Source organism: Gigantopelta aegis, chromosome 6, assembly GCF_016097555.1.
Source record: "Gigantopelta aegis isolate Gae_Host chromosome 6, Gae_host_genome, whole genome shotgun sequence".
Taxonomy (NCBI): Eukaryota; Metazoa; Mollusca; class Gastropoda; order Neomphalida; family Peltospiridae; genus Gigantopelta; species Gigantopelta aegis.
This window is the reverse complement of record NC_054704.1, coordinates 67,745,943-67,758,881: the sequence shown is the minus strand read 5'-3', so window position 1 is coordinate 67,758,881 and position 12,939 is coordinate 67,745,943. Positions and strand designations below refer to the sequence as shown.

Genomic DNA, 12,939 nt, shown 5'->3' with positions numbered 1-12,939 from the left:
GAGAATTGAAACATTGTTTGAAAGACATACCATTTGTAGGAGACAATGTGGCCGTATCTTTCTTGAAAGGCGAGCTCAATGGGATTTTCTGGATCATTGATGTTATAAAGAAACAGCGTCTTCTTACCCACCACTACACTGACCTGTTAAAAGAAAACAACATTGTAGCACAACTAATGTGAAGGTGCAACTTGTCTGAAGGAAGGAAATGTTTTATTTAACAATGCTCTCAACACATTTTATTTACGGTTATATGGCATCGGAAAATTGTCTGAATACCAATAACATTTAAAGAATAAAGAATATCACTATTTATTTTGTTACATTCTGTGCATCTTGATTCCCCTTATGTCTGGGTTTTCTCTTTTGTTCAGCCTTGTGCACTTACTCAATATAATAATTGAAAAAAAATATTGGTAGCTATAATAATTGGTTCAGATTCTGTGCAAAAACATTACTATTTTCCAAGCATAATGTACAATTTTGTATTTTAAAAATCTTTTTTCAGGATGTGGTAGAATTAAACTAGGTAAGAACAATAATGGAAATATTATTGTCTGTCTGTCTGTCACCTGTTTCTCTCACACACACAGTGTTAGATTTGTGGAGCACACAATATATTTTTATGTCAGTATTTACCATCAAAATATTAACTTAACAAATATGTTTTAATTCAGCATTTTTACTTGGCAGTTTGGTCTCATTACATACAACTCCAAACAATGTTTTCTTAAATTGTTGGGTAGTTACTGCTATCACCAGAATTATATACAATCATAACCACAGAATCTGCAGTTGCATCAAAACTAGGATGTGGACCTTTATTTTAACAGTGGATATCCAAAGAAAACCAATCTAATTAAAAACTAAATGTCATCACTATTATCTGTAATGATTAAACAAAAATTTAATCACAAGTGTGATCATATTGGGGTTTTTTTTAAGTCAGAATGCATTTATGACCCTTCATGGAAATTTGTTTTTTAACAGTGAGAACAAACTGAAAACCATTCTAATTAAAGACTGAACGTTGCCACTATAATCTGTAATCAGGGCTAGCTCTGGCAGTCACCAAATTCGCAAATTGCAAATTTTTAAAACAACTGGCAAATTTTATTTTGAGTTGGCTTAATAAGTTTACTACATTTTATTATAAAATAACTGGTTTTCTGTCATTTTTGAAGTTTAATAGATAATTTGGCAAAACTTTGTGTTCAAGCAGAGCTAGCCCTGCTGGGGCGGATCTAGGGGGGTCCAAGGTGTCCGGACCCCCCCCTCAATTTTGAGAAGCGCCCCTTTTATTTAGGATTTTTAGGTTTTTTACAAATTTATTTATTGTCAGTATAGAACACTGTAGAATATGTCTGCCAGCGTCCCTGTTGTAGCACTATTATACTATGGTCCATGTAAACCGTGTGTAATTTTTCAATAGTGCCTTTTCATAATGTTATGGTGCCCTTTTTGTCTTGGACCCCCCCCTCATCAGAAAAGCTGGATCCGCCCCAGCTCTGTGTAATGATTAAAAACAAAACTTGAATCAGGAGTTTGAACGCCTAACCGTATTTTCTCCAGTCACACTGCGTTCATCGCCCTTCATCTCTGAGAAATAGATCTCCATGGGTTCACCTCTGAGGGTGGTCTGCCGAACAGTGTCACCCTCCGCATTGCTGATGCTGATCGAGCGGTCCTCGCTACCTAGAGCCAGCAAGTTTTCCGCACTCCAAGCACCACACGTAATCTTCTTCGTATGTTTGCCAATTATTGGAATTTTCCTGTAAAACAAAATAAAAATTCACAACTCATATTTACATTACATTTTTTTTATGCAAGTATAAGTCATTTGAATTTAAAAAGATATAGTTAATGAACTCAGCACAATGGAAAATTGGCTACTTGGTGCCAGATATAATGTATATGAATGAATGAATGAAAGTCAATACAGTGTGGTTTAAACAGTGTCAACATTTTAAATATTAAATAATAATTAATATGTGAAAAATATAGGAATTTTTAAGCCTTATTATGTTATGTTACATTCAGGGTTTTTTTTTTTTTTTAATTTCATCTGATTTCAGCTCTTTTTGTTGTTGTCTCAAATGTTTTTTAATACTAAACTGGAATATATGCCATGTTTGTAACAGAGCAAAAGAATTGGACAATTACTACATGTACTTGAATGTATACCATGTTTATATCTATAATTTAAATTTGTACATGTATGTATGCAACTGAGTAAAGTAGATGTACTCTGGGCTGGAAGCCTTAAAGTAGAATAAAACACTTTTGTATTGTATCGTATGATTAATCAGTTCTCACTTAGAAGTTTGATGATTGTAGATCATAAGATTGCCTTTCTGTGTGCCGACTGCCAGCTGGGGTCCCTTTTCTGACCACTTCAGAAATGTCAGTGTGTCTCTAAACAAATACAGGTAAATTAATTTTAAAATCTTGTAATACAGAACACACCAGTTTTCTGTTTTAACCATAAATAGCACTTTTAATAAAATTACAATGCATGGGATGTTTTTAATTTAATACAAATACATACATTCCTGTTTGATTCACAGTAGTGGGTTTGACAATACAAAACAATGACATGAAATTAAGAGTTCTACATTAATAATCTTCAATACAAAACAGCTATCTATAATACAAATACTGTGTTCTCCTTAATCAACTTTTCACCAGAATCTTATCCATAACAATGCCAACTGTAAATGATCTCTTCAGCGCATCAAATATCTGTAGACTATAATGAGAATATTGATGAGTTCTTACTTGAGTCCGCTGTCAATCTGTGATATCCTTTGTTTGTTACTGTCCCACAGAAGAATGGCGTGAGATTTTTCACATATAATTGCCAGAATGTCACCATCCAAGTCCCAGCCAAGTCCAGTGCACATTCTGAACACACAAACATAAAACAGCTTTAACAGCATCTGTAAACTTGTTACATTATCAAAGAAACAATGTTATACATGTATCAATCAGCTTTTGATTTTCAGCAGACTACTGGCTAAATTGTCTGCTATTAATTTTATCTATTAAAGGGACAGACCCTAGTTTCAACCCATGAAAACAAACACTAAGTTTAGTTAATCTACAAAACTGTATCACATTTGGATAAAGTTACAATTGAGTGAAACATGAGTCTGTGACATTGAAATGGTGAAATACCCTCTAAAATAGACTAAAACTCGATTCCATAACTGTTACTTCTGACACGCATGTGCGTTTTTAAAAATATGAGAAATGCATTTTGCGATATTAAAAACACCAAGATGACAAAAAACACTTTGAATGTATGGAAATTGATAATCTAAACCATAAAATCTAAGTAAAGTATGATTTCAGTTGTCAAAAACGGCTATAATAGTAAAAAATATGCCTTAGATTTAAAAATTAGGGTATGTCCCTTTAACTATATTTTCTTTTTCTTTCTTTTTGTTCTTGATATAGCAATCAGTTTTAGACTCCTTAAAAATTATATAAACAACTGTTTTAAAGTGTCAATGACTTCTATTTGTATTACTTTGCCTTTATCTTAAAATTAAAATTTAGTATTGACAGTTATTTGCATTCAAGTCACTCTATTAATGGAATATCTTGAGCAGATCACATTTCTCTAACTAAATAAAAGAAATTAAAACATTAAAACTTTATACCTGAAACTAGTTTATCAAAGGTCAGATAAAATAATCTGCTTTCAAAGTTTTAATATATCAAAATTAAAAAACAACTAGCTACTTGTACATTTATTAATTTGAAATAAAAGAAATATGAGGTAACTGTACTTAGATTGGCTGTAAGAAATAGAAAGATGTATACATGTAACTAAAACTTATTTACCCTGGCAGGTTGATTTCCTCACGAAGTTCCCCATGTCTGTCATAAATTCTTACTACATGGTCAGATCTAAAAATCAGAAATAATTATCAATCAGGGACTAAAAATCTACACTGACCAATAGGGGTGTCACAATACACCTACTTCACAACACAATATGTATCACGATATCCGATTTGCAGTGTTTTCTCAGTAAAACAAGAAATTGAAGATTGAGTAAAATAATTTGAAAATAAGAGATAAAACATGATAAAAGTGAAAAATTGATTAAACACGGTTTTAATGTGGAAATACCACATCATAGACATAAGAAGGCACATATCTCTCTTCCCTTCCTTGAAGGATACGAAATTAAAACATGAATCGATATATGGTAACATATGAATCGATACACAAGCAAGGGTATCGTGTATCGATTCATCAGCAGTAGTATCATGATACATCGATGCATCAGTGTATCGTGACATCCTTACTGACCAATGGCAATGAATGAGGATTAATTTTCTTGTTTATATTTGTAAATGTAAGCTATTTTTCCTGATATCGTGCTTCAAAAGAAATAACTAATATATTAGTAAATAAAATAAAGACAGCAGTATTTATATAAAATTTTAGATGAAATGAAATCATACATACTGTAATCTTCTGATATTTGAGTTTTGACTATAAGTTAGTAAAACATTTTTGTCTGGTTTTAACTTTACTTTATTATTAAGTTAACCTTTAACTTAGAGCCATTGTAAAGTTTGTGAACTTTCTATTTCACCTTCAAGTCTCAAATATTGAGACATACATGTAGTTAAAACAAAATTTTCCATAGACCGACTTCTCACCCTGTGGTAGCCAGGTAATTTCCAAGTTTCTTCTGCCATCTGTAAAAGATTCCTCCTTGTCCATGGGACTTATCAGCTAAACTGAACACTCTCTGAAAAAAGAGAAAAAAAGAACATGCATTAAAGTGACAGTCATTAACTACATACCGGTAATAACAAAACATATTCATAAATTTTTGTGCAAAATGTATCAAAGCTTCAAAATAAATGGCCAGTCACAGATGTTGTCCGGTACAAATTTATCATCTGTCAAGCTTTGGCAGTCATAAACTTAGTATTAGCAGTCATTTTGTCGGATGCAAAATGAAGTATATCCATGTTGAAGTAGTCGATGTAGCATGTTTTAAAATGCATACTTAAAATAGTTTTTTGACCAAATCATGCTGCATGCACTTGCTTATAAACTGTTTCTAGAATGCCTTCGCATTTGCCTGGGAAAATGTTTCCTATGTCTATTAATAGGATGTGACATAATAGCACTCATGATGACATCATATTAATTATGTCACATAATTCAAAGGCTTCTTGCAGAGTATTTGTTAAAAAAGTAAAATGACAGACGGCCAAAAAATGTATGCTTTTTGTCCTAGGAGATCTTAGCAAAGTCATCTAGTATGTATGTGGAATTTGTGTCATTGTAATGTTTTTTTTCATAATTTCTGTCTGGACAAAATATGGGTAAAATATATAGGTAATAAAAGGTAGGAGAATAAATACATATTTAACAACTATGATAAATTATTCTCCTGCCTTTAATTACTATTAGATTTTCACCACTTTCTGTCCAAACATAAATTGTGCAAAAAAACACTGACATGGATTCCACATATATTAGACTGAAACCATATCACCTATATCGACTTTGTTAAGATCTCCTAGGACAAAACACATGCACTTTTTCATTGCCTGCCATTTTGCTTTTTTGTGGAATACTCTTTAAGATGGGTGGAAGCCTCCAAATTATGTGACATAATTAATCTGACATCATGATGAGTGTGTTATACCACTGCGGATGTCATGACATTGTTAGATTACGTCAAATCAATCCACCCCTCTTGAAGATTTAAAAGGTTTGTTTTTGTTTAACGAAATCACTAGAGCACATTGATTTATTAATCATGGGCTATTGGATGTCAAACATTTGGTCATTTTGACATATAGTCTCAGAGAGGAAAACCGCTACATTTTTCCATTAGAAAGAAGAAGTAAATGTTTTATTTAACGACACACTCAACACATTTTATTTAAGGTTATATGGAATCAGACATACGGTTAAGGACCACACAGATATTGAGAGAGGAAACCTGGGCCTACCGACACAAATCAATCATAGATCGACCGCACATCGAGCGAGCACTTTACCACTGGGCTACATCCCGCCCCCCCCCCCATCCCTCCATTTTTCCATTAGTAACAAGGGATCATTTATATGCACCTTCCCACAGACAGGATAGCACATACCACAGCCTTTGATATACCAGCCGGAACGAGAAATAGCCCAATGGGCATACCGATAGGGATCGATCCCAAACCAACCGTGCATCAAGCAAGTGCTTTATCACTGGGTTACGTCCCACCCCTCCTTCCTCCCCCCTTGAAGAGTATTCTATAGATAGATAGATAGCTAGTTTAACGTGTCCATATACCACGGGACTTCTGTACTGACTCTTGAGCGATGAGGTTGTGTTCCGAGAATGTGGTGATTTCTCTCCCCCCTACCCTAGGGGCTGTGCTGCGCATGCTTGGGCCTTTGTCTAAGTATCACGTGGAGCACAATGGCGACTCCGCGACCATCACGCTAATATACGGCGTGGATAGGAAGCGTCGATCACCCAGCAGAAGACGGAGGAGGCGACCTAAGACTACACAGGGGGGGCCTAACTTGGCGGCCCAACCTGTTCCAAAGAGGAGGACGAGACCGACAGGGGCGGTGCAGGGTGATCCAAACTCGGTGGCTAAACCACCGGGGGGCGGTTCATTCTGCGCGGCCGCCCTTATCTACTCGACCGAAGCACTCACCAGGAGCAGCCCAGGGGGGACCAAAGCTGTCAGCTCCACTGACAGTGGTGGCCCCTCCTGTAGACGCACCAGTGCAAATGGACACAGGACATGTGGTCATTACTGACCCCCCGGCAAGTCCACCAGCACCTCCGGCAGTTGTTGCCGTTTCAGCGTCGGTCCAGTGAGAGCCCAAGAGGAGGAAGATGTCGACGGCCACCATACCGATAACATCCGACCAACCCCATTGGATTCTCGTCTGCGACAAATTTCCAGCAAAGTACCGAGGAGCAGTTATCGGGGATTTCTCTGACAGCAAGCACCTCAAGGGACCGTGGATAGAAGATCAATGGCGCCAACTTCCAACAGGACAGGGGAAGTACCAGCTACAGGCAGCCATCCACTCAAAACAACTCTACATGACAGCACAGCAGGACGGACTGTACAGGCAGGGACTCCTGATGCCATCGATGTCCAACGCGACCATTCATCGCATCCTAAAGATGGTACTGCGGGACATCTATCCAGGAGCCATCGACAGAAACATTCAGCTGTTGACTGAAGGACTCCCCAACTTCAGGCCTGAACAGTCCATCACCTCGCCTTAACTAGGACAGGTAACCTCCTTTTTTGGGCTTAGTTGGACTTCAATTTTTTTTCCGGCCGAGTTCAAAATTCTTATGTTTAGTTTTTTATAAATAGTCCAACACACTTCATTTTGGCGCCCGTTCAATTGCTCAAATCACCTTAAAACCTTTTAGACCGAGCAGTCAAACTTATGTTTGGGTTTAAATTCTTAGTCCGGACATGATTGGGATGCAGTTATTCTCCTTAGACCTAGTTTTTTTACAGGTAGACACAAGGAATCGAACTTCAGCCAATGACAACACGGCTATTACTTGGTGTCTACTTGTCGGTCCGCGCAGTCGCTGGACCTTTACTAAATGGCTTTATTCCAAATTCCGTCCACCTCAAACTTACCCCCTCCCCCTTCCTATCCTGGACCTAGTCACTGGCGAAGTCAGAGATTAAGCCCATGACAGGCGTGCGTGAAACCTTTGTGGTATATGTGCACGTAAATCCCTTATAACTAACTAACTAACCATATACCACTAGGGTTTCGAACACGCCCATCCCGAGTCCGACCTCCGATAAGATCGGTGGCCTGACTCGGGATGGGGGGTGGGGTGGGTTAGAGTTGAAAATGGGCAGAATTTTTAAAATAACAATTAGTAAAAAAGTTAATAGAATTTTAAAAAAAAGAAAAAAAAGTTACAAGCCAAAAATAAAAAGAATTGACTGCTCGACCGAATATTTATATAATTTGGAGCATTTTAGAAGGACAGTCCAAAAATAAATAAGAGAAAGAAGAGAGGATCGGACTATTTAAGATTTAAAAAAAAGTAATTTCAACATAAAATTTTGAACAAAGGTCTAAAGGTTTAAAGTCCGATCTATATGTCCACGTGAGTGGCCTCGTTAAGGCCGTTTGGAAGGGGGGGGGGGGGATAAAAAAATGCTTGCAACCAAAATTGTTTTGCTGTATAGAGTATTTATATATGAATATGAAAATGCATCTTTTTCAGCTAATTATGTACAAACTGGAATAAATCTGAATTACAAAACCGTATTGCCAGTTAATATATTACTTAGATTTTTCAGTAGGGGTGGGGGGATGCACTATCTTCAGAGTTGGAGGCCTGTGCACCCTGCAACCACCCACCCCCTCTTCTAAGGCATATGGCATTAAATCAAGAAACATACGAAAATATGGGGGTAGGTGAATATTTATGGAGGGTGTAGTTTTTTCTTTCCTTTTTTTTTCAAATACATTTTTTAGAGCTGATACTTTTTCATTATTGAAAATAGCATTCTTTAAGTTGGTTCAAATTCGGAATTGTTTTATGTAACCCATCAATTTCTGACCCCCACCAATTTCATAATTTTTGCCATGTTGTTGCTGTTGTCGAATTCAGGGTCATATCAAATGCTTGTTGTTGATTTCAGCTTGTAAAATACATTGGCTAAGACAGTTGACTTCACGTTATTACAACTATCCCATTTACATCAGTTGTTTTTAATAAAACAAGAATAAAATTGAAATTTACAGTCTATTTAAAATCTAGCCAACGTTTGTGATGTCACCTCATAGTCTTACAAATATATTTTATCTAACAAATGTCTTGATTATTGTAAAATAATTTAATTCAGTGCATACTTATAACTGCAATTGGTATTAATACTGTATGTTCATTTCCCGCTATCATGATATGAATGCATGCTCTCAACAATGGGTGCGAATGAACAAAGACAAAAGACCATATGTAAAATATGTCAGGCAGGATCAACAAACGTACTGAAAGTGCTAAGATATTGGAAATAGTGTTTTTGAAGGCGTAAGCCACTATTTTCGAAACTGATCCGCAACTGGATAAAGTGTTTTGCAACTGGGCGTAATTAGGCCTACGCTAGCACTAGCCCGAGTACTCTGACTGTAAGAGAGCTAGACGGACATTTGGACATAAACACGCTCTCATTACAGTCAGAGACCAACCTATGTCTTTTTTTGGCAATTCCTGACTACCAAACGGTAGGCAACGAGTCCCGCTCTAATACCACAACAATCCTATGTTTGACGTCAAATACCTTTACATCAATCATTTTCGAGTTAAGTGTTACAAAAAAAATCCACATATTAATCACTAATACACATACTACAGAAAGAAACCCGACAGCACCCACATTCAGCTACGCTTCGTGACACTCCGTCGCAACAATTGCAAAGCTCGGCGATCTATTTCGAGACGTAGACCACGTGATCGCGCACTGGGCGATTCCGCCTTGTGCAGCAGTTACAGGGGCCGTCTCATATCAAGCGAAGTTACAACATGGAAGAGTTGGCTAATGCCGTTTTGGATGAATTTGGATTTCATTACGTCATTAAACCAAAACAATTACACATTATTGATTCCATTTTGAATTTGAAGGATACATTTGGGGTGTTATCGACAGGATACGGCAAAAGTATGTGCTACGTACTGCCTCCTCTTATGAGATGACCCCTGTAACTGCTGCACACGGCGGAATCGCCCAGTCTCGAAATAGATCGCCGAGCTTTGCAATTGTTGCGACGGAGTGTCACGAAGCGTAGCTGAATGTGGGTGCTGTCGGGTTTCTTTCTGTAGTGTGTATTAGTGATTAATATGTGGATTTTTTTGTATCACTTAACTCGAAAATGATTGATGTAAAGGTATTTGACGTCAAACATAGGATTGTTGTGGTATTAGAGCGGGACTCGTTGCCTACCGTTTGGTAGTCAGGAATTGCCAAAAAAAGACATAGGTTGGTCTCTGACTGTAATGAGAGCGTGTTTATGTCCAAATGTCCGTCTAGCTCTCTTACAGTCAGAGTACTCGGGCTACGCTAGCACCAACAATACGGTTTTGGTGTCAAATGTTTACCTAAATTGGCATTTTATATCACTGTTTAGTGTTTAATTATATGACTGATCGTCTTTATTCGCAAGCATTTCTTTTAAAGTCATACGCACGCATGTTGACTGAATTCACAATTTTGTTTGAAGTGATCTGGAACTGACGCATCACCTGTACCACCCCCTAGCCCCCCCCCCCCAACACACTTTTTCACGTTTTGTTTTCTCAATCTATGTTGCTACCTTTTTCCTCAAAATAATCTATTCACGTATTATGCAGTTTTAAATATACGTATACTGTCACCATACAATCAATGCACATATATACCTTCATTTTTACCGGTGCAGCACGTAACAACAACAAACATCAGCTGCAGACAACTGTGGAATGTCAACCAGACTACTAAGCAGTATTACGTCGTCATTTTAAAGGCAGCACATTTCAAACAGTCTATCGAGAACCAGTCGATGGTGCTATTTTATTGATACTATTATTAATATTGTTAAAACTGCTTAAGATAAAAACATAAATCTTCAGAAGAACCTTCCCCGTTCAGCTAAAAAAAATATAAATAAAAATAAAATAATAAAATGCGTGAAATTGTGCGTGAATGTGTGTGTGTGCGTGTGTTGTCAGCTTGGCTTGACGTAAAAGGAAAACTATTTTGGGGCCGTTCAACAAAAACATAATTTTATCAGCTTGTATACATTTTATTAATACGTTGTTGAAATATGCACCAGAACCGTACATGGAGGGGGTGTTTGGGACGAGTATGCACCCAGTGGTAAGAAGATGTTTTTTTCCGATTCATTACAATTTAATTGCCACCAAAATGTTCTGCAATTAACCTCACATCTTGCATGGGTTCCATATCTACATGATCATTTGGCGGGTTCTCAGCTAAGTCTCCTTTAAAGTCTGGATCTTTTCTAATTACAGCAATGTTTTGCAAGACTGCAGTTGCAATTATAACAGCAAATCTAGTTTTTAATTTCAGTCTAAGTGTGTAGGGAAGAAACGCAAATCATCGTCGCTTCCAAATTTGGGTGTTGATTGAATGGTATCCTTTTCGATTTAGAAAACCTCCTCTCCTGGATTAACAACATTAGTTTAAATCAGAAAGCTATTTTGTAAATAGTCGGTATATAAAAATATTTATCTCCCACCCCGATATGATCTCGAAAAGGTTGAATCATTGCAGTGCAAAGAACCTATTATTGCACGATGTAGAATGGACCATCCCATCTTACTACATGCATGTGCTATTGTTCCCACGTAGTCATTTTTTGGCGCATCCAAATTGGTATTGACTATTAGAGTGTTGAAATCTTATCAATATACACTTTTAGTTTGATTTTCTTTTATACTCTTAAAAAAAAAAAAGTGGGGGAATTTGAATAGGAATTTACAATTGCCAAAATTGTAAGGTATATTAGCTGTGGGGAATAGTTATATGATATAGTGAATTAATTGGGCAAACATTATAACCGGTAGTTCAGTATTACAGTAGGTTTTATGACCACCAAAGATATTAAAGGACGATTGGGGTCAGAAGTTAAATTCAAATAATAAAAATGACTAAAAACAAAACAATAACTGTATGATCAACCGAATGAAAAAGATTGACAGAAATAATGTTCCACAGTGATTAATGGACCTTCCTGGAAATTGTCAAAATCGAGAATGACACCCCACGCACGTGCACTGCGTGATGCATGTGCAAACTATGTAATGTGTTTCAGTGTGTTGATAAAGAGACCCGAACGTTCTTTATTAGGATGTCTGTGGTCTAACAGTTGATATTAATATTTCTGATTCCCCTACTTTTTTTGAAGAGTATATTATAAAAATAAATGCAAAATATAGTATGCCAACATCAGTCAAATTATGTATAGAGCAGGATGCACTCACCTATCATCATTATTTTAAGTTATTTATGACTGCAGGTAGTCATGTTTTATACATATCTTTTAGACTGTCATTTGCAGAGATATGGTTTGGAATACATTTGTATATATTAAAATAGTATTTTGGTTTTAATTGTCACAATGTTTAAAACAATGTATAAGATTATTTCTTTGTTAAATAACATTACTCTAAACTAAGAATTAAGGCTATACCATAATTTATCTTATTCTTAGTTTTGTTATTTTTAGTGTAGTTAAACTACTTATTAAGAATACCATTTTTGTTAACCCACAAGCAGTAATTAACTAAGCTGAGTTTAGGATAAACCAGAGTTCACTTAAACAACCGTTATGCATTCAGGCCCTGCTGTTTAAAATTCCTCAAAATACATTAAATAGAGTATCCCATTGTAAAATAGTTCAACACCCATAACCACATCATTATTTTTTGGTAAAAATCCTGTGAGGTAATGGTCAAAGTAAGGTACAAAACAATATATCCAAGAACAATATCCTCTTGACAGCTTACAGATTATTTTGACTAATACTTTTGAAATTGTTTTGAATAAATTGATCTTCACATACACAATTACTTACAAAAGGTTAGCAAATCCTTTCTGGCTATGAGCACATCTTTGTTTACCTCAGTACTTATGGTTTGCTCATGTTCAGGCACAGCAGAGAAGGGGGCTTGGGAAGGGGGGGGGGGGGGGCCTCCAGCCCCTCCATTACTTCTAAATAAAAAATATTAGTAGTAAATCTTGAGGCAGAGATGAAATGTACTTGTAGAATGCAGGAAATTCCATTTCAGGACATCTAGTTTTCGAAATTTTACAGGGGAGCATATCCCCAAACTCCCTAGAAACTTTGCTTTGTGCCCTCCCCCCCCCCCCCCCCCCCAATGTCTACTTGCTTCCACCA

At 36.5% G+C, this 12,939-nt stretch overlaps 1 protein-coding gene across 5 annotated transcripts in view; it reads right to left on the bottom strand.

The window, feature by feature from the left end:
* The window catches only part of LOC121374266 (WD repeat-containing protein 19-like), a 46,148-nt gene extending 35,629 nt beyond the window's left edge, over positions 1-10,519 (bottom strand). For all 5 annotated transcript variants that reach the window (XM_041501296.1, XM_041501299.1, XM_041501300.1 and 2 more), the window contains exons 1-7: positions 10,439-10,519; positions 4,680-4,771; positions 3,850-3,915; positions 2,779-2,904; positions 2,317-2,415; positions 1,559-1,772; positions 31-143 (exon numbers count right to left, since the gene is read on the bottom strand). In XM_041501296.1, the coding sequence (XP_041357230.1) occupies positions 31-143; positions 1,559-1,772; positions 2,317-2,415; positions 2,779-2,904; positions 3,850-3,915; positions 4,680-4,771; positions 10,439-10,444 (716 nt within the window). In that variant the 5' untranslated portion in view covers positions 10,445-10,519. The remainder of the gene's footprint in view (positions 1-30; positions 144-1,558; positions 1,773-2,316; positions 2,416-2,778; positions 2,905-3,849; positions 3,916-4,679; positions 4,772-10,438) is intronic.
* Between the last annotated feature and the right edge of the window lie 2,420 nt (positions 10,520-12,939).